This window comes from Cololabis saira, chromosome 5 (assembly GCF_033807715.1).
Source record: "Cololabis saira isolate AMF1-May2022 chromosome 5, fColSai1.1, whole genome shotgun sequence".
In the NCBI taxonomy this organism is placed as follows: domain Eukaryota; kingdom Metazoa; phylum Chordata; class Actinopteri; order Beloniformes; family Belonidae; genus Cololabis; species Cololabis saira.
In genome coordinates this window covers 47,346,038-47,367,784 of record NC_084591.1, presented here as the reverse complement: position 1 = coordinate 47,367,784, position 21,747 = coordinate 47,346,038, and the positions used below count along the sequence as shown (strand labels likewise).

At 42.1% G+C, this 21,747-nt stretch overlaps 1 protein-coding gene across 1 annotated transcript in view; it reads left to right on the top strand.

Moving 5' to 3' along the window:
- necab2 (N-terminal EF-hand calcium binding protein 2) overlaps nt 1-21,747 on the top strand; it is a 236,510-nt gene that overhangs the window by 125,815 nt on the left and 88,948 nt on the right. The window contains exons 6-7 of the mRNA XM_061722310.1: nt 19,946-20,082; nt 20,838-20,962. Of these exons, the coding sequence (XP_061578294.1) occupies nt 19,946-20,082; nt 20,838-20,962 (262 nt within the window). The remainder of the gene's footprint in view (nt 1-19,945; nt 20,083-20,837; nt 20,963-21,747) is intronic.

The window sequence follows — 21,747 nt, the reverse complement described above, 5'->3', positions numbered from 1 at the left end:
TGTTCATCTCTCATTGTGAGTTGTTAATCTCTTGTCGTCAGGTGTTAATCTCTCGTCGTGAGGTGTTACTCTCTCGTCGTGAGGTGTTAATCTCTCGTTGTGAGGTGTTAATCTCTCATTGTGAGTTGTTAATCTCTCGTCGTGAGGTGTTACTCTCTCGTCGTGAGGTGTTAATCTCTCGTCGTGAGGTGTTAATCTCTCGTCGTGAGGTGTAAATCTCTCGTTGTGAGGTGTTAATCTCTCGTCGTGAGGTGTTACTCTCTCGTCGTGAGGTGTTAATCTCTCGTCGTGAGGTGTTAATCTCTCGTCGTGAGGTGTTACTCTCTCGTCGTGAGGTGTTAATCTCTCGTTGTGAGGTGTTACTCTCTCGTCATGAGGTGTTAATCTCTCGTCGTGAGGTGTTAATCTCTCGTTGTGAGGTTTTAATCTCTCGTCGTGAGGTGTTAATCTCTCGTCATGAGGTGTTAATCTCTCGTCGTGAGGTGTTACTCTCTCGTCGTTACCCCACGTTTACTGCACGAGGCACGACCAACGATTGGGTTGAAATCCGGCCCGATCCAAAAAATAGTCGCACGACTGGAAAATCGGTTCAAAACGAGCTGACAATCGCATAGTGGCAGAATTTTGTGAAGAGTTGTAGGAAAAGTATTTGCCCAAACTATATTACAATATGAGAGATAAGGATAAATTAAACTATAATAAAGTGTAAGGAGACAACTCGTCGTGACAAGTCGATGACAAGATGATCTCTGCATAAACTTTCTCAGATGTGGCCATTACCAAGAGGCGCTCACACACACCATAGTTTTCATCAACAAAAACTATCAATAATAATGACTTTCATTTATATAGCGCCTTACTGTACATGGAAACCAAGGTTGCATATTATCCATTCACTCCTCATTCATACTTGGTAATGTTGAACTACACGTGTAGCCACAGCTGCCCTGGGGCAGACTGATGGAAACGTGGCAGCCAATCAGCACCAACAGCCTCTCCGACCACCACCGGAATATTCATACACCAGCGATGCCTCACTGGAGGCAAGGAGGGGGAAGTGTGTTGCTCAAGGACACAACGACTGGGAGCGTGGTTCGAACCCCCAATCCTTGGATCATTGGACGATCCGCTCTACCACCTAAACCACTGCCGCCCTTAAAAAAAACTATTGATATATTTTCTTTGCCTAAAGGATCCCGTGTCCCTTCCACTTTAATTGAATACCAGCTATCCCTGAGTTGTCTCACTATGTCCTCTGTCACAAGTTTGCTCATCTCATTTTGCATCCGTGGGCTGGTATGGTGTGCATTCTGTGGGATTGTTTTGGTAATCTGTGCATCTTTGTGCATGGAGTACTGGAAAAGAGTCAAGAAAAGCGCCATTGAGTTATCATCATCCAGCACACCGGCAAAACCAGCATTATCTCCACGTAACGGCAGTTGATTTACCACTTGAAACTCCAACATATCAATTATGGCTGACATGTAGTATCTGTTGCAAGCCAGTTGCCCTGAATTTAGGAGAGTGGAAGTCTCTTTTTGCTGTCTCTCTTTTCTGAATCTCTCCACATTGCTTCACAGGCTAAATGTTCTTTTGAAGCTGCATGCTTACTGTATTTAAGCCCTTGCCTGTTTCAATGGCATTGAAACAGGCATTAAATCCCTTTATGGAAAAGGCTTCAACTCAAGCCAGTCCCTGTTCAAATACCAGCTAGATAAAAATTATCGTTGTTTTTTAAAATTTTTTATAGATATGTTTATTGAGGGCATTATCGTTTTTTTTAACCAAAAGATCCAACTGGAAATTTTTTAACCCTTGTACTGTCTTCGGGTCAAAATGACCTAATTCTCCTGTCCTTCTGTCCTCCTGCTCTCTCCTTCCTTCCCCCTTCCTCTTTTCTCCCTTCCTTCCTTCTTTCCTTGTTTTCTCCCTTCCTTCCTTCCTTCCTTCCTTCCTTCCTTCCTTCCTTCCTTCCTTCCCTTCCTTCCTTCCTTCCTTCCTCCCTCCCTCCCTCCCTCCCTCCCTTCCTTCCTTCCTTCCTTCCTTCCTTCCTTCCTTCTTTCCTTGTTTTCTCCCTTCCTTCCTTCCTTCTTTCCATCCTTCCTTCCATCCTTCCTTCCTTCCTTCCTTCCTTATTTTTCCCCTTCTTTCCTCCTGCTCTCTCCTTCCTTCTTTCCTTCCTTCCTTCCTTCCTTCTTTTCATTCTTCCTTCCTTCCTTCCTTCCTTCCTTCCTTCCTTCCTTCCTTCCTTCCTTCCTACCTCCCTCCCTTCCTTCCTTCCTTCCTTCCTTCCTTCCTTCCTTCCTTCCTTCCTTCCTTCCTTCCTTCCTTCCTTCCTTCCTTCCTCCCTCCCTCCCTCCCTTCATTCCTTCCTTCCTTCCTTCTTTCCTTGTTTTCTCCCTTCCTTCCTTCCTTCCTTCCTTCCTTCTTTCCATCCTCCCTTCCTTCCTTCCATCCTTCCTTCCTTCCTTCCTTATTTTTCCCCTTCCTCCCTTCTTTCCTCCTGCTCTCTCCTTCCTTCCTTCCTTCCTTCCTTCCTTCCTTCCTTCTTTTCATTCTCCCTTCCTTCCTTCCTTCCATCCTTCCTTCCTTCCTTCCTTCCTCCCATCCTTCTTTTCTCCCTTCCTTCCATCCTTCCTTCCTTCCATCCTTCTTTTCTACCTTCCTTCCTTCTTTCTTTCCTTCTTTCCTTCTTTTCATTCTCTCTTCCTTCCTTCCTTCCTTCCTTCCTTCCTTCCTTCCTTCCTTCCTTCCTTCCTTCCTTCCTTCCTTCCTTCCTTCCTTCCTTCCTTCTTCTCTTCCTCTTTCCTTGACCTGAAGACAGCAGCAGGGTTATAAAGACCTGGTTGGGTTTGTCCGTGCCGAGGTCTCCTGTGGATCCAACAGGGGGTAGCCCAGGCACAGTTAAAGTTGGCCTGCTGGCCCACAGCGACGGATATGCCCTCACTATGACGGATAGCTTTCTAGGGAAACAATACACGGATGGTTTCCTTCATATGCCTAACTCCCTCATTGGTACCGTGTAATAACTTCTGTTCTTTACTGCTTCTCAGCTTCTTTTTCCCACTGTCAATGCCAGCGCTAATGGCACAGGCAGATATACCTTTCTTAAGATTAAGATTTCCAGAATATTCTAATTTTTGGGGATAGGATATTTGAGTTTTCTTAAGCTGTAAGCCATAATCAGCAATATTAAAATAATAAAAGGCTTGCAATATTTCAGTTGATTTGTAATGAATCCAGAATGTATGACATTTTTGTTTTTGTAATTGCATTACAGAAAATCACAATATTCAAATTTTCTGAGACAGTCCTGTACATTTTTTATGAAGGTTTCATGTTTTGCTGTGAGAGTGTGTTGCAAATAAGCATAACTGGAGAAAATACTATGTCAATTATTCAGACGATTACTGTAAAAAAGGGCATAAAACAGTATTCATTACATTTTAAAACACAAAGTGATGCTTTAAAAAAATGGTTTACGAGCATATGTTCTTTTTAGGCATATCTTTTTTATTAAGTCTGTATTGAGCACGCTGACACCTTTTTTTTTAACTCTGTCCAAAAAGATTTCTATGTATGCTTGTGGATGAAATTAAAAAAAGTTTGACTGTGCCAGTCAAACTTTGATGCCCACGTCACTGTCACAGCTGCCTCCATCTGAAAGAGTGAACATGGCATAATTTCCCGTGATGAGACCAGCCCCTGTAATCACTGATTACCACTTTCTGCAATCTCCTATAATCAGCCACCGCCATTTTACAGCAAAAGACTATGTGGGTTTGTTTTGTTTTGTGTGTGGATGCGCTGTAGAGGAAGACGATGCCACCCACTAATGCACATGTAAAGCTCAATGGTAAGACAGCATCTTAGATAACAAATAAACACACACTCTTCACACACCGAAACTCTTGATGGACCCCACCAGCTTGGTCAATCACTAATACTTGATCAAATCTTTCTAATTTTATAAAAATGAAATTATCATGTTGCAGTGAAAACATTTTTTTTATCGAATTGATGCGTTACTTATGTTGCTTTGGATTTCAAATCAAATGTGAAAAGTTAGACACTTAGGGCCAGTCCCAATCCCCCCCCTACCCCTACTTTTCAGCACTACCCCTAAATTTTGCGCGTTCCCGTGAGGGTAGTGGTGTCCCAATTCCTCTTTTCAACTAGGGGGAGTGTGCTTATTTAGGGATAGTGCTTAAGAATCTACCCCTTCAGAGCGAACGCCGTACGCCGTACGCTGTACGCCGTAGGCTCTGCATCGATTTAACGCGGAACCATAAATCAGCTCCCGAGCCGGCAGCCGGCTGTACTCATCTCGAAATCTTTGGAGCAAATTTCTTAACCGGCGTTATTTGGATAAACTGAGCCCAGGTTGGGGATCTTAACGGTTACTTTTACACCTGAAAAAATATTAAAACTTAATAAAGTGGTATATTAACAGCACTACAGCTGAAATTAAAACAGCTTTTAGCTCTGGGCTTCCTGGTATGATGTGACGTATGTGCAAACGTAACTACGCAGTCGCTTACGTACTGAACGTAAACCACGCAGTGACGTAGCAAGCACAATTTAGGGGTGGTGCTGAAAAGTAGGGGTAGTGGGAGTATTGGGACTGGGCCCTGGGAAGATTACAAAGGCCCTAAAAATTTGTGGCTTGATTTTTAGGGCTAGTGGTAGAAAGTAGGGGGTGTATTGGGATTGGTCCTTAAAAGGTTGAGTCTTATTGCTCTGTCATTAATCACCACCAAATATAGTCACCAGTGGCGGATGGTCAGTAGGGGGCGCTAGGGCGCCGCCCCCATCAAATCAAGAGATGAAAAATAAAAAATTAAAATAAAATAAAAAACATGTAACATGCAAATAATTATTAAAAGAATGTGTCATTTCAGTCTGTAGGTGTCAATAGTAATTTAATGTTGTTTAAATATTTATTTGGTTCCAAAATGTTTTTTATTTTATTTATTTACTTCCGGAAGTAAAGCCTGATTTAAGATTCTGCGTTAAACCAACGCAGAGCCTACGCTGCTGCCGTGACGCCGTCGTGAACCCTTCAGACTTCTCCGGCTTTTCTGGTCACAGTGAATCAAAGAGATAAGGACAACTATTGTTCAAAAAACCAAAACAACCCAAAAAAAAAGAAATCACACACACACAAAGAAAAAAGCGCTGAAAGTTCACTACTGCTTCACGAACCGGAACCGGAAATGCGTTGCTACCAAGCGAACCAATCACAGCCCTCTCGGTCTGCGTTGGGTCGTAGTTCCATTTTTTGGGAGGTGCAGGTCAGGCTACGGCGTAGGCTACGGAGAGACTCCCGCGTAGCCGCGTACCCTACGGAGTAGGTTTAACGCAGAACCATAATTCAGCCTTAAGGGGCGCCGGTCAAACAGAATCCAGTGTAAGCTCTCCCACATTTGATAAGCACGTGACCTGAGGATCTCTTTTAATTGGTTTGAATTAGATTCGTAAAGGGACGCAGTAGTGTTCATCCCAGACACTCCTTTATCAGCAACAAATCAGCATCATGACGTACTCGTGTGTTGTTTCTTTTTATCTAATGTGATGGGACAATTAATTCCCCATCTTTTTTAGAAAATCTAACTGAACTACACGAACCAGATTTTTATGTTTGTTTTAAATAGGTTAAATAACACTTGCTTTTGAAATATTTGTTGATCAAATATCTGAAAGAAGGGAACGATATCTTTTCAAATAATATAAATTCCAGACAGAACAATGGAAATGTATGGAACGGGTCCTCGCACTCATCGACACCGCCCCCCCCCCCCCCCCCCCCCCCCTGGGTTCCCCCCATGTTCCTAGGTCAATAATACTATAAGGATTGCCTTTGCTGTTCACATAAAACTCAATTTCATCATCATGAGCATATCAGAAATGACACCATACACAACTCTCTATATCAAACCATTCAAAAGTTATGGCAGAAAATAGAAACTATCACATATCGACCAATCAGAAAAAGGGGCGTTGTTAATTCATGCCAATGAAGGTCAAGTACTCAATACCGAGTCCGATGACACCACCCACAACTCTTTATGTCAAACCATTCAAAAGTTATGGCAGAAAGAAGGAACTATCAAATATGGACCAATCAGATGAACGGGGGGCGCGCTTTTTGGTGTCTATCGTCGCCACGGTAACGCTTTTTACTGAGAAAAGTAATGCCCATCGTCGCAGGATGGAGACGCACATTTTGATGTATAACACACCTGGGTGCACGTTACGGTTCGGGCCGTATTAACTGCCGAAGTAATGGCATAAATTGCGCCAAAATTACACAGATAATTCAAAATGGCCGACTTCCTGTTCGGCTTCAGCCATGGCGCCAAGAGACTTTTCTTTAAGTTGCGACATGATACAGGTGTGTACCGATTTTCGTGCATGTACATCAAACCGTATTGTGGGGCTTGAGGCACAAAGTTTTCTAGGGGGCGCTGTTGAGCCATTAGGCCACGCCCATTAATGCAAAACCATTAAATATCAAATTTATGGCCAGGCCTGGCTTGCGTGCAAAATTTGGTGACTTTTGGGGCATGTTTAGGGGGGCAAAAAGGCCCTCCTTTCGTCAGAAGAAGAAAAAAATAAATTCCTACAGATACAATAGGGCCTTCGCACTGTAAGATAATAACAGTGAACTTGTTGAAATGTTAAACCTTTACTATTGTTAAGTTTTCTTTTTCCACTGAAATGCTTCACTAAAACTTGTGACCAATAAGCCATTGTTGGATGGTTTCATTTTTCAAAATTAAAGGACCAAAATATTATTTTCTACCTTTCTTTTTTCCCCATTGTACCAAGCTTGTACCTAACCGTGACCTCTGTGTACCGTTACACCCCTACGTACGCCAAGGTAAATGGCACCCCCCCAAAAGGTTTTTGCACCAGCCGCCACTGTTGGCCACAGAAAGTGTAATTATACACATTCACAAATTCAAGATGCACACTCCAGCTCCTACCCAGAGGAGATAGAGGCTGCATCTCCTCCCAGGTCAGTGATCTGTATGAAAAATAGATTACAGCTTTTCCATATCGGGGTTTGTAGCCAAACCCATGGGACACGCTTGTCAGAGGAACACAGGATGCTGAGAAGAGAGGGAAGGATGGGGTGAACCATGGAATATAGAATGCACATAAGATTTTTATTTTTAATTAATCTTCTGAAGTTTAGTTGCTTGTTTAAGGGAAATAACATTCTAACCAACAAATCTCCAGAACTCCAGGGGGGCCCAAGGGTGAAAGTCCAGTTGGCTAAGAAGCACTAATACTGTATATAAATATATAGGCCTCGAATGATATACCAGGGTCTTTGCTCATACTATTCCCCAGCCCAGTTACTTGAGACAAAGAATAATCAAATGGGCCAAATTGGAGTGTTGAGAAATAAAGGGGGATTTAGGAGGTAATTTCGCTTCGAACTGTTAATCCAGCGGAGCTCAGCGGGGTATTGTCTTCCAATTCTCTTCAATTATTATCCTCATTTTCCCAGAGTACAATTGTTTTGATTAGGTTTACGGCCTTTGAGATATGGTAATTTAAGTTTTATGATTTTTTTGACAAATTTACCCACTAAACGTACTGATGATATCATCCACTCTAGTTTCTGAGCAGAGGAATAATCTGAAAAATTCGGTGACAAAACTCTCTCTCGTCCACACCTTTCACTCAACTCCTTATTAATATATATCAAAAACAAAGTAATTTTTTTGGCTTACAACTAGTGGAGAAGACGGGATAACAGCTGATTCTGGGCTTAAATTAAAGTCAGTTGGACTTGACAGTGACCCGTACAGTTACTAAGAACCAGTGGTCCATGGACATTAATATTTGGTACAGTTACCCCAAGAACCAGTGGTCCATGGACATTAATATTTGGTACAGTTACCCCAAGAACCAGTGGTCCATGGACATTAATATTTGGTACAGTTACCAAGAACCAGTGGTCCATGGATATTAATGTTTGGTACAGTTACCAAGAACCAGTGGTCCATGGACATTAATATTTGGTACAGTTACCAAGAACCAGTGGTCCATGGACATTCATATTTGGTACAGTTACCCCAAGAACCAGTGGTCCATGGACATTAATATTTATCCACCAATCCAGTTTCCTGATATTTATATGTACTTAATTTCTACGAAGGGGAAATACACGAAGCAAAGCTTGAAGGCATACAAAAGTCTTGACGCTTTGTCCGACTTCAAGGCAGGATTTGTTGTAGAAATTAAATTGATGAGACACTGAACTTTATCATTTGACCGTTTAACGTTAGCTACCCAAAAATCCAACATTACCTGATACAAAATGGGAACCGCAAATCCACGTTTCGGTGTCTGGAATCCAGTTGTTTCTGAGAATTGCAGCGATCCATTTGTCTCTCTTGTTTGTCTAGCTTATTTTTACAGTACAGTCGATCGCACAAAAGCTCTTTCCCATTTTAGATGTTTTAGAGTTGCTCAAACTGAAAATTTACGCTGCCACTCAGTCTTTCTGACACTCAGTCTTTCTGACACTCAGTCTTTCTGCCACTCAGTGGACGTAACCCGCTGTGAAGTCGCATCTGTGACGTCATGCACATTCCCTCTATTGATATCTCTTGTCAACTGTCGCTGTCAACTTTCTTCATTTTATAAGAATGTCATGTCCTGTTAACGGGGTGAGCGTGTATGAGCGTATGAGAGGCACGTGAACGAGTGAAGGTGTGTTTGTGCAGCATCTTATGTGTGGAGAAGCCCACCGGGAAGGTTTGAACGGTGTAACCGGACTGATACAGCTGCATGTGCGGCTTCAGTACAGTCAATAAAAGTGTTGCGACTCCGAGCTGGAATTGTCCGCAATCTCCGTTACCAGTTGCTATGTAATTTTTGAGTGGATTGCAACTACGATCGCTGCTCGTCCCTGGAGCGAAGCGCACCTCCTCTGTGCTTATGACTATGAACGGCACATATAATAATAATAATAATCAATTTTATTTATAGAGTGCTTTTAAAAGATCTCAAAGACGCATATACAACGTATATTAAATAAAAATTTTAAAAAAGTGAGTGATACACACAGAGCTAGAGCTACACACATCGCGTTAAAGGACTCTTTCTTAAGGCAAAGAAAGTTAATAGCATCTCTTCTGTGATTGATTCATTATTATTTATTTCCCATGAACAAATTATTTGGATGAATTTACAGTTTACAGCAACTTCTTCCAACACAGAGTTCCTCTCTTCAACTCATCATATACTTTTAAAGTAATTTTCTTGCCTTGAAGTTATTCTTCTGTTCAGTCTATCCTCCTGTCTTCAGCTCTTATTTTCTTTCAAAATGGGAATCTGGAGCACAATTACAGTGAGTTATGTGTTACACAGAGTTGTAATTTCTGGATCTTCTTGAAATATAGCTGAATCATCTGATCTGACTTGATGTGATGTGGATGAGTTTGTGTGTTTGCATGTGTATGACAGCATGTGTGCAACAGCCATTGAATGTGCTAATAGAAGTCAGCGTGGCCTGTGTGATTTGGCGTCTCATGGGAGAGTTTGTCTTGATTAGAGCACTGTAGAGAACGGCTGACTGCACAGAAACCTTAATTGTCTCCCCGAATCACTGCACTGTGACTTCTGACAGAAAAGCTGACATGACTGACTGACTCCATTCTCTGGAGTACATGTGTAGTTAATTATGGGTGAGGGTTTGGTTTTGTTTAGACAGATGGCGAATAATGTCTGCTCTCAAATGGGATCTTTAGGATTGCACTCTTTGTTAAATGCATGTGATCAAATCGGATACATCAAATGCTGCTCTTTTGTCAAAACCCATAGCCATCATGGAAGTTGCCCTTTGGCATCAAGGCATAAATGTACCAGTATTATATTATTAGGACCCGAGCTTTGATAGTGCGAAGGCCCTATTGTATCTGTAGGAGATGTTCTCGTTTATCCTTGTTTTTCTTCCAACGAAATTAGGGCCTTTTTGTCCCCCTAAACATGCCCCAAAAGTCACCAAATTTTGCACGCAAGCCAGGCCTGGTGAAAAATTTGATATTTAATGGTTTGCATTAATGGGCGTGGCCTAATGGCTCAACAGCGCCCCCTAGAAAACTTTGTGCCTCAAGCTCCACAATACAGTTTGACGTACATGCATGAAAATCGGTACACACTTGTATTATGTCGCAACTTAAAGAAAAGTCTCTTGGCGCCATGGCCGAAACTGAACAGGAAGTCGGCCATTTTGAATTAACCGTAACGTGCACCCAGGTGTGTTATACATCAAAATGTGTGTCTAGATCGTGCGATGATGGGCATTACTTTTCTCAGTCAAAAGTGTTACCGTGGTGACGATAGACGCCAAAAAGCGCGTCCCCCCTTCTTCTGATTGGTCCATATTTGATAGTTCCTACTTTCTGCCATAACTTTTGAATGGTTTGACATAAAGGCCGCGTTCAGACTGCAGGCAAATCTGATTCATATCTGATTCCTTCTCATATCCGATTTTCAGGGCTGACTGTCCACACTGTTTTTAGCAAGTGTCCAAATCGGATCTGGCTCTGTTCAGACTGGGCCACATCATTGACTGATCTGACGGGTTGCCGTAGCAACGACGTCGGAGCGGAGGCGTCACCCAGCGTGTGTATTGTGTGAAGTCATGTAAATGCGACATCAAAAACAATAACAATATGGAGCCAGCTCACATGCTGTATACCTGTAAAGCTGGGAATACACTGTGCAATATTTTAAATCGTTGAGACTGCCCCATCTCACTCTAATCCTCCCGTCGGACCTCTGTTACTGGAACTCGAGGCTGGTTTTGGGGCAGGGGGGGGGGGGCTGTGTCCACCCAAACGTGCGTCCTGCCCACCCGATCAAAGGTTATGGGGATCCTTTATTTTTTTATAATTTTTTTTTTTTTTAAATCCCAAAATATCTGTACCGTTTCTGATTGGGTCGGCACTGCGCATCATTTTTAGACATAACAATGAACGCATACCGCAAAAGTTGTGTCTCGGCGGAGGGACCCGGCGTCCCAGCAAAATGAGAAACAGAGAAAGGTGTTCAGAACAAAACCAGCAGCAAACTAACAAACCAACCAACAAAGCTCAGAGTTAACAAAACGAACCAGCAATGAACAACTGGCAGCCCCGCTCCTTATCCTCTCCTCCTGATGAGCTGACGGGCTGCAGGTTCAGGCTCACAGCGCGACTGAAGGCTGATTTATGGTTCCGCGTTACACAAACACAGAGCCTACGGCGTAGGGTACGCGGCTACCCGCACCATACGTGGAAATGCGGTATTTTTTTCTGCTATTAAAACATGATTTGTAATGTGAATTTGCAACACTTAAACTACAAATAATAGTTTTTGACGTGACATCAGAGATTGTACACGCTCTCTGTGAAAGGATGAGTAGCTCCAAACTGGAAATGGGCGGTTGGTTTGGAGCGTCTGGGACAGTCATATCCGATCTGAGTGTTTGGAGCTGTTCAGACTGAGACGCATCTGCCCAAATGCGATAATGATCGGATATGAAACTACCTCCCAGAGGTGGTTTCCATCTGGTTTGCAAAAATCAGATCTCATGCGGTTTGGGACTGTTCAGAATTCAAAAGAGTCATCCAGTTTCAATCTGGATGGGCTAAAAATCGGATATTGGCTGGCAGTCTGAACGCGGCCAAAGACTCGTGGGTGGACATGGTTTTGAGTCTTTGACTTTTATTGGTGAAAATTACATTCGCGAGGGCCCGTTCATCGCTGCTTGCAGCTTTAATTCATATTGCTTTTAGTTTTACTCTATTTTACTCACCATTTGGTCCTTAATCACGGATAGTGGCAATATTTCAGTCTTGGTCTCTGGCTTTCCCATTCATTGTCTATGTGCTGCCGCCTTGCAAGGGCGGTGGGCTCTGCGCGCAAGATGGCGCATGCCGCCGGGTTTGAGCGGCGGCAAAGGGCGCAAGAGGGCACAGGCTGCCGCTGCGAATTGAACATTTTTAATTTCACCGTGCGCCCTGTGACGACATCTCTGCGGTGTCCAATAGGAGAGAAGGTGCTGGAGGGAGAAAAATAAATGGCAGGTTGTAGATCAGAGACGATCAACATGGAGGAAAGAATGATCTTGGCTGTGAGTCTGTGTGAGGAGCTGTGGGATGAGACTGCAGCCTATCGGGACATCAATAAAAAGGGACAAAAGTGGATAGAGAGAAGAGGAGAGAGAGAGAGAGAGGAGAGAAATCTCCCAGAATTTGGACATACCAGGTGTGTTTAAAAGTGGTAGAAATGTGATATTCTTTTGCTCTTTTAACAATAAAATGTTATTTTGAAATAAAATATAGCATTTCCATGCCTCATATCAGGATCAATTTAATCATTTATCAATATATGGTTATGAAAAGACCACGTGTCAATACTTTTGTAAACTGAAGCACATACTTTACTACATGTCCACTCAGTATAAAAATCTAGATGACTGACATGAGCTAAAAAAACAACAACATAGTTCAGAAAGGTTTTTTAATAAAATATGTTTTTAACTATTTACAGTGGATGATTTGAAGAAAAAATGGGGTTGAGGGACAGATATATGACAGACAGGAAGGGAGGGCAGGCGTTCAGTTGCAGTGATGAAGCCTGAAGTTGGTTGATCCTGCTGAGGCTCCAACTCTCCCCAACAGGCTGTAACTGCTCCCTGTTCAGCCTGAAGTAGAAGCTCATCATGGAGCTGTAGCTCCCGAACGAGCCTGTATTCCCCCAAATCCTGTCTTCATGAGGATTTCATGGACCCATCCCCTCCTTAATGCTGCTGCTCGTCTCCTCCTCCTCAGAAGAAAAAGAACTAAAGCCAAGGCTTTTCTTTGAAGCAGGGACAGATACATGTTTCAAACCGAGCTGTAGCTACTGTACGTCCAAACGAGTGGGAAAACGGCGCTAAATCGGAAAAACTTTTTTTCGATCGCCAAACAACAAATATGTACGCGATGCGCGCAGGCGCGCGCCCTGCTCTGCGCTCACTCTGCCCCGACTCTGCCCGGAGTCCGCAAACCGCGTTCTATGTGAAAGCCCCTTAACTCAGTGCTGCATTTGACACAGTCAACCATAACAACTTGATTAACCGTTTTAAGAACTGGGTGGGACTTTCTGGCACAGTACCTTTCTGGTTTGCTTCCTATCTATAAGGCTATTTAGTGTCTTTTGGTAACTGTAAATCGGAGCTAAGAAAAATAACCTGTGGAGTTCCACATGGTTCAATTCTGGGGCTTCTGTTGTTTAACATCTATATGCTTCCACTCGCTAAAATTATGAAAAAGTAGGGTTGTCCCGATCAGGATTTTTTAGCTCCCGATCCGATCCGATCACTTGAGTTTGAGTATCTGCCGATCCCGATTTTTCCCGATCCGATCACTTTTTTTGGCTCCCGATACATTTCCGATACTTTTTCCCAATCAGATACATTTTGGCAAAGAATTAAGTAAAAAAGTAAAGTAAAAAAAAGTAAAGTAAATTAAGTAAAAAACTGTATTGTCCATTCTCTCCAACATGGACATATTTTTGTTTTTTCACTGACTGCATCATTGGATCAAAACAAAGCTTATCAGCTCTGTTGCCACAAAATGTAGAAACATGAAATTGTAAACTAAAACAAAAAGTTCAGAATAGTAAAATAACAAAAATAAATCAATTTCACTTCAAAAGGAGGTAGTTTACTTACGAGGTTTAAAAGTTGAATGACATCCAGTCAAACTCACAATCAATAAGAAAATGAAAATACATTTTGGCTTAACCTTAGTGCAGAATTCTCAACAGCATGAAATGAATAGCAGCAGATATTCATTGTGGCTGTTATAGTTTTCTGTCACTGTGTTGTGCTGATGTCACGCAGAGCGTAGGAACCAATTGTGGTTGTTCAGACACGGACCCTTTAGACCGTAACACCAGCCTGCAAAATAGCAGTCCGTCATCCCTGTTGTGTTGTTACCGAGTCAATAAAGTGGACCAAAAGATGATTTACGAGTGACGGATAATCATTTACATAACACTACAGTCACTTTTCTCCGACAGCTTTTCTTTGTTTTTAAAACTTTCAGACCGTTTATCTGAGCGTAGCCTAGCTGCTGTTAGCTCTCTGTTAGTCACGCTTCCTTCCCCACCAGCACAAACGATTCTTCAGCCGCCGGCGCTGCCCAAAATCTTACAATAAACACACATCAACTGTCTGTATTGTTAAATGCAATTATAAAATGATTAAATAATTAATATATGTTAAAACATAGGCACAGAGCAATAAGCAAACAAATAAGACGAACTGGCCTGGAGCTGCTGGAGCCGCTCTGAGCTGCAGCTGGGGCTCAGAGCAGAGCCGCCCGGCTCTTCTGGCCGCTGCGCCGACTCCGCGCTCCCAGCGCTACCGGGTCGCGGAGTCGGAAACCAGCCGGTCGAGCCATAACAGTATGTCCCGATACTTTTTTGGCCGATCCCGATCTTTTGAAAATGACGTGATCGGGCCCGATCGATCGGCCACCCGATCGATCGGGACAACACTATGAAAAAGCATAAAATGTGTTACCCAAACTATGCAGATGACACACGGACATATATAACCATCTCAACATGAGACTATAATCCAATTCAAACATTAATCAAATGCATGACCAGATAAAAGAGTGGATTTGCCAGAATATCTTTCATTTAAAGGATGACAAAACATAAATAATAGTGTTTGGAGCCAAGAAATACATATTTAAAATCAACACTCAGCTTCAAGCCGTGAAGCTACAAACAATTAGCTAAGCCAGAAATCTGGGTGTGGTTCTGGTTTCAGTTCTGGATTTTAACAGCCACATGAAGACAGTAATGAGTCAGCCTGTTATCAACTAAAGGACATATTGAGGATTAAAGGACTGATGTCTCAGCAGGACTGCGGAAAAAACGTCATGCTTTCATCTTTACTTCACGGACTACTGTAACAGCTAATGGGACAACAGGCATCAGCAAGTCCCACAGCTGCTGTTGGAAGAGCTGCCAACCCCTGTTACATGCACCACGAGAGTGAGTCAGCCAACATTACTGATTCCTAAAAGGACGTTCCACCAATTATTCTTGGAGAAAGGCAAGAGTCGATTCCTTCTCAGCCTCTCTTAATTCAGAGACAGGATATATGTGTGAGAGAGATGGACATATTTTTATATATACACTGTCATATGAGGAAACAGCTGGTCAACATGTCCTGCAGCTCTATTAGCTGTTTGGGACAAAGAAAATTGAGGCATAAGCCTATAGCAGCATATCTACCACAAAGCTATGTTGGAGACTAACTATTATAGTCTTGTTCTATAGCTGCAGCTATGACTACTGACTCTAACACACTAGAGTTTAGTCTAACTATTGGCTTTACTAAACAGAAAGGTTTTAAGTTTAGTTTTTTGAAGGTGGAGGTGGTGTCAGCCTCCTTAACCCAGATTGGAAGTTGGTTCCATAGTAATGGTGCCTGATAGCAGAACGCCCGCCCTCCAAATCTACATTTCGATACTCTGGGAACTACGAGTAAACCTGCACTCCGAGAACGGAGAGCTCTGCCAGGAACATAAGGCACTATCAGGTCTTGCAAATATTGTGGAGCTAAGCCGTTTTGGGCTTTATACGCAAGCAACAACAGATACCGGTAAAAGAAAAACAACTTACTTTTCGCTGTTGAAGGCATTTTTTCCATCACTTGAGTTAGATTGACTCGGTCTGGTGGCTCCAGCCACTCTCGGTCTGAATCCAGCCTAAACACGCATGCACATGTGGCGATGCAAGCTGCTACCCGGGAGTGTTTAGACCCCCGGTGGCAGGTTATTTACCAGGATTTATTCAAAGCACGCAACACATAGACGATTGCTCTAAATATTTATTTATTTAGCAATCTATATTATTTATCTTTGGTGGGAAAGCAGAATATATGAAAGTATTCAAATAGTATTACGGAAGTAACTATTTTAAATACCCCAATTTAAAACACATTTATTAAATACAGTTATTAAAAATTTGTATTGTAAATACGTAACGGCGGTACATGTATTCCGTTACCCCCTTCAACACTGCTTGTCTGTCAAGTAGCCAAAGCTGTGAGCATTTGTTGGACAGATTTCACTGCCTGAGATACTGAGAGTTTGTGGTATTTGTTAAGCAGTTGTTGTACCGGTCAACTGTTTGGACTACTGTCATACCTCTCGCTGTGCAGCCTTGCTCTTGGTTTCTAGCCTTCTTTGATATTAAAGCCTCTACTTCTTCTGGTGATAATCTTGTACCCAAGCATCTCCAAGATCACAACTGCTACTGTACACCAGGTGATTCGTTTTGTCACATTTCACATCCTCTAGGCCTTCAGAAGGCCATGTATCGCTGGTGGCCTTGCTGGTGGTGATGTGCGTTCAAGCTCTCCAGTTTTGTCTTTGGCACTAGAGGGATGCTTGCTGGGGACACCCGTTTAGATTTATCTATAGGGAGAACCCCAGTACAGCAAGTTAGAAAAATTAAATTACTTGGCGTTATAATTGATGATCGCTTAACATGGTGAGATCATATTGATGCAGTTGTTGTAAAAATGGGGCGGGGGATTGCTATGACACGTAAATGCTCTCAATATGTAACACCGTCAATTAGAAACCAGGTAACACAGGCACTTGTTCTCTCACAATTGGGGTACTGTATGGTTGTGTGGTCCTCTGCAGCAAATAAAGACATTAACCCTTGTGCTGTCTTCGGGTCAAAATGACCTCATTCTCCAATCCTTCTTTCCTCCTGCTCTCTCTTCCTTCTTCCTTCCTTCTTCCTTCCTTCCTTCCTTCCTTTCTTCCTTCCTTCCTTCCTTCCTTCCTTCCTTCCTTCCTTCCTTCCTTCCTTCCTTCCTTCCTTCCTTCCTTCCTTCTTTTCTCCCTTCCTTCCTTCTTTCCTCCTGCTCTCTCATTCCTTCTTCCCTTCCTCTTTTCTCCCTTCCTTCCTTCCTTCCTTCCTTCCTTCCTTCCTTCCTTCCTTCCTTCCTCCCTTCCTTCCTTCTTTTCTCCCTTCCTTCTTTCTCCCTTCTTTCCGTCCTTCCTTCCTTCCGTCTTCCCTTCCTCTTTTCTCCCTTCCTTCCTTCTTTCCTTCTTTTCTTCCTCCCTGCCTTCCTTCCTTCCTTCTTTCTTTTCTCCCTCCCTCCCTTCCTTCCTTCCTTCCTTCCCTCCTTCCTCCCTTCCTTCCTTCATTCCTTCCTTCTTTTCTCCCTTCCTTCCCTCCTTCCTTCCTTCCTTCCTTCCTTCTTCCGTTCCTCTTTTCTCCCTTCCTTCCTTCTTTCCTTGTTTTCTCCCTTCCTTCCTTCCTTCCTTCCTTCCTTCCTTCCTTCCTTCCTTCCTTCCTTCCTTCCTTCCTTCCTTCCTTCCTTCCTTCCTTCCTTCCTTCCTTCCTTCCTTCCTTCCTTCCTTCCTTCCTTTCTTCTTTCTTTCCTTCTTTTCATTCTTCCTTGCTTCCTTCTTTCCTCCCTTCTTCTCTTCCTCCTTCCTTGACCCGAAGACAGCACAAGGGTTAAAAAACTCCAGCTCGCACAAAATAGAGCCGCAAGATTAGCTCTTAACTGCTCTTTTAAAACTAATGTCACCAAGATGCACTGCAGTCTGGCATGGCTGATTGTCGAGGCTAAAATAACATCTAGTCTTCTCATGTTTATCCGAAATGCAGTTGTAGATAGAAAACCAAACTTTCTCCCAGATCAGCTGGTAGGGACAGGTTCAACCCACAGGTACCAAACTAGACAGGTCAGCATGGGTCATCTGGAACTTCCCAAGCCTAAATAAAATCCACTCAAAAACTCAGTCATCTACAGGTGGAATTTGTATATAATGTAAATGTATCAAACAAATCGGAAGTAAATACCTATTTAAAAAAACACTCAAACAGAAACTAATAAGAGAGACCACACGACAGGACTAACGCCACTTGCGTTTTTATTTAGGACTAAAATCAATACTCTGTCTGAGCCTCTGTACATGCATCGTTTAAGCTATGTGAAACAATGATCACAAATTTTTTTGTAAATTTGTTTGGCTGACAAGGGTCAGTTGATGTTTGTATGTTTTTTGTATGCTTGTATTGTCTTAGTGCTGTATGATTTTATGTGGACCCCAGGAAGATTAGCAACCGCTGGAGCGGAAGCTAATTGGGATCCGAATAAAGAATAAAGAAAAAAGCTCAGATATGATGTTGTTGTTCAGTTATGATGTTGCATCTTCTTCATGTGTGCATATCCCTCGTGACCTGTGGTCCTGGCCAACTGTTCATGTGGCATCTTTCTTGTAACTCATCAATATAGTTCCAACATCATATTTCATTTCCAGATATTGGAACATTGAACCACACACAAACAACTTTGACTATTGAGGTTCAGTAGGAGCAGTCGTGACAGCTTAGAGTGAAAACTGATCTGCTGTGTTAATTTTTGTACATAAATCATAACTGATCACACAGCACTACATTTGTGGATTTATCAATCAATCAATCATTTATTTTAACTCACGACCATGATCACATGTTATGGAGAACAAGAACACAAACATTTGTACATTTGTAGCAAGTGGCAGGCTGTACATTCATTCATTATCTTACCCGCTTTATCCCTTGCGGGGTCACGGGGGTCTGCTGGAGCCTATCCCAGCTCATTTTAGGTGAGAGGCAGGGGTTACACCCTGGTCACCAGTCCATCACAGGGCCACATAGAAACACACAAACCATGCTCACAATCACACTCACGCTCACACCTACGGGCAATTTTAGAATCATCAATTAACCTAGCATGCATGTTTTTGGACTGTGGGAGGAAGCCGGAGTACCCGGAGAAAACCCACACAATCACAAATTCGTCTGATTGGAGTTGCCATTGATGAACCAGAGACTGAAGGCAGACGGAAAATTACTGAGGCTGCCTGTTTTCAATATAATTGTTGATTCTATAATCTGGCCTTGACAGAGCGGTCTTTGGCCGATCGCTCCGGTCACAATCTTCCTGGTGGAATGTAAACCAGGTGAATCTGCCCCCACTAACCCTCCCCCTCTCCCTCGAACACCTGTGGATCCCTGTCTCAGAACTTTACGCTCACACCTACGGGCAATTTTAGAATCATCAATTAACCTAGCATGCATGTTTTTGGACTGTGGGAGGAAGCCGGAGTACCCGGAGAAAACCCACACAAGCACAGGGACAACATGCAAACTCCACACAGAAAGGCCCCTGCCGGGCCTGGGAGTCGAACCGGGGACCTTCTTGCTGTGAGGCAACAGTGCTAACCACTAAGCCACCGTGCTGCCCAGGCTGTACATATTCAACTAAAATACTCAATTTGGCAAAATAAAAATAAAAATCACTAAACAGGAAGGACATTCTTCAAAAAGGTGCCTAATTTATAAATAACATTTAACTTATTAGATTGAAGTAACAAAATCAATTTAAACATAGATGGTTTGTATAATACTTTGGTAAGTATTTTTGTCTGAGATTCATTATATTTACATTTTTACATTCAAACAAAATGTGAAAATCATCTCCAATACGGTTGACGTTACAGAATCTATGACTTCTATCCAGACCTTTATACCTTCCAGTGACTCTTGGTATTATGCTGCTGTTCATCCTAAAATTAGGTATTAAACCTGAAAAGATTTGTGTCTTGGCAAAAACTTGGAGGGCATACATCTAAATTACAACATAGTTGCTTTTTCATATTCCTGCATGGTTAATACTTAGTAATACTACTAAGATTTGGCCTTTGAATTCTTTTCTCAGAAAAATAGGGAAACTGCAGTTTAATACTGTTTCGCTAAAATAACGATAAAAGAGAAAGAAATCCCCCTTTATTCTTTATAGCTGTTTTTGAGTTGGTCAGAATAACTTATCAGTTTTTTCCTTTGTCCATTTTTCTCGCAGGTGTATGAGAGGGGAACCAACGTGGAGCAATTTGTGACCCGTTTTCTTCTGAAGGAATCAGCCAATCAGATCCAGTCTCTCCTGAGCTCCGTAGAGAGTGCTGTGGATGCGATTGACGAGCAACACAGCCAGTCAGGGTGAGACAGATCACCGGCTGATATGTTTGAAATGGAGAATGTGCTAGTGTGTGTGTTTGTGCATGTGTCATGAGATAATGTGTAAAACTCAGACTGTCAGCAGCTGTAATGAAAAGCAGGCAGTGTTTAACGCATACATATTTCTTGATTAAACTATCAGTCGAACCAATTTTCATCTCCTTTTATTTCACCATCATCCCTTATTTCCATCTGCGATGCCTCTTTAACTCATTGCTTGAAATCCAGGAAATTTTCTTTATTCTTTCTTCACATTGCAAAAACTCAAAATTTTACCGGGAATATTTGTCTTATTTCTAGTTAAAATGTCTCATTATTAGTCAAAAAATCTGATTACACTTAAAACAAGAGTCATTACCAGAAAAATAACTTATTTGACAATTTTCACCTGTTTCAAGTAAATTTTCACTTGAAATAAGTAGAAAAATCTGCCAGTGGAACAAGATTTATCTTCTTATTACAAGCAAAAAAAGCTTGTTCCACTGGCAGATTTTTCTACTTATTTTAAGTGAAAATCTACTTGAAACAGGTGAAAATTATTGTTTTATTCCAGCGATGAGTCTTGTTTTAAGTGTAATGAGATTTTCTTTGACTAAAAATGAGACATTTTAACTAGAAATAAGACAAATATTCTTGTTAATATTTGGGGTTTTTGCAGTGCAGTTTTTCTTGTCCTTCCTTTATTTCCATCTGAACTATTTTTTTCTTAACCTCTCTTTTTTTTCTCTATATTTCAGCCATCCACCCTCCAAAGCAAGTCCACGGGCGCCAGAGAAACATTACCAGAACGCCGTCCCTGACTACCCTCCTAACAACAGAGTGAGTGCCAGGGAGGCCATCCGGACCATCAACACTGCTTCAGGTGAGAAACGCAAACACTCACATCACACTTGGTTGCCATGCACTTGTCTGATTAGCTTCATATTTTACGCTTTCAGTAAGGCAGGATCAATCTGAACGAACACAAATCAAACCCTGCCTCCCGCTCAGCAGTTTCTATCTTCTGCATTCACAGACTTGCACATACTATACACACGTATCCATGTTTGATTTACTCTGTATTGCAAACCTGTGCAAGTGAGAGGACTACATTTCCTGCTTCTGAACTACATTTCCCATCTTGGTGGGAGTGGTGCAGCACAGGTGCTGCTGATTGCCTTGATGAACCACATAAGACTGTTCAATCTCTTCTTCCAGCTCTCGACGAAGTTGGACGCTTTTCTGAATCAGAATCAGAATCAGAATCAGAAAGGGGGTTTATTGCCAAGTTTGTTAACACACACAAGGAATTTGTTGTGGTGATTGGTGCAATACAGTAAAAGTAAAAATAAAAATATAAAAGCAAACAAGTATATGGAGATAAAATAAGAGATAGAATAAAGTAAAATGTATAAACAGAAATAAACAGAAATGTACAATATGAGGATTAAAAAGTGCCGGATATGAATCTTTACAAAAAGTGACGTAGGATGACAGATGACAGATAAAATGTATAAACAGAAATGAACAATATAAACATAAATGTACAATATGGGTTTTTTTAAGTGCCGGATGTGAGTCTGTACAAATGTTACGGGGTTGGAATTTTTACGTTAATGTAACGTAGAGTGGGATGGGGGGGCAGTCCGTGGTAGACGGGGGAGAGGG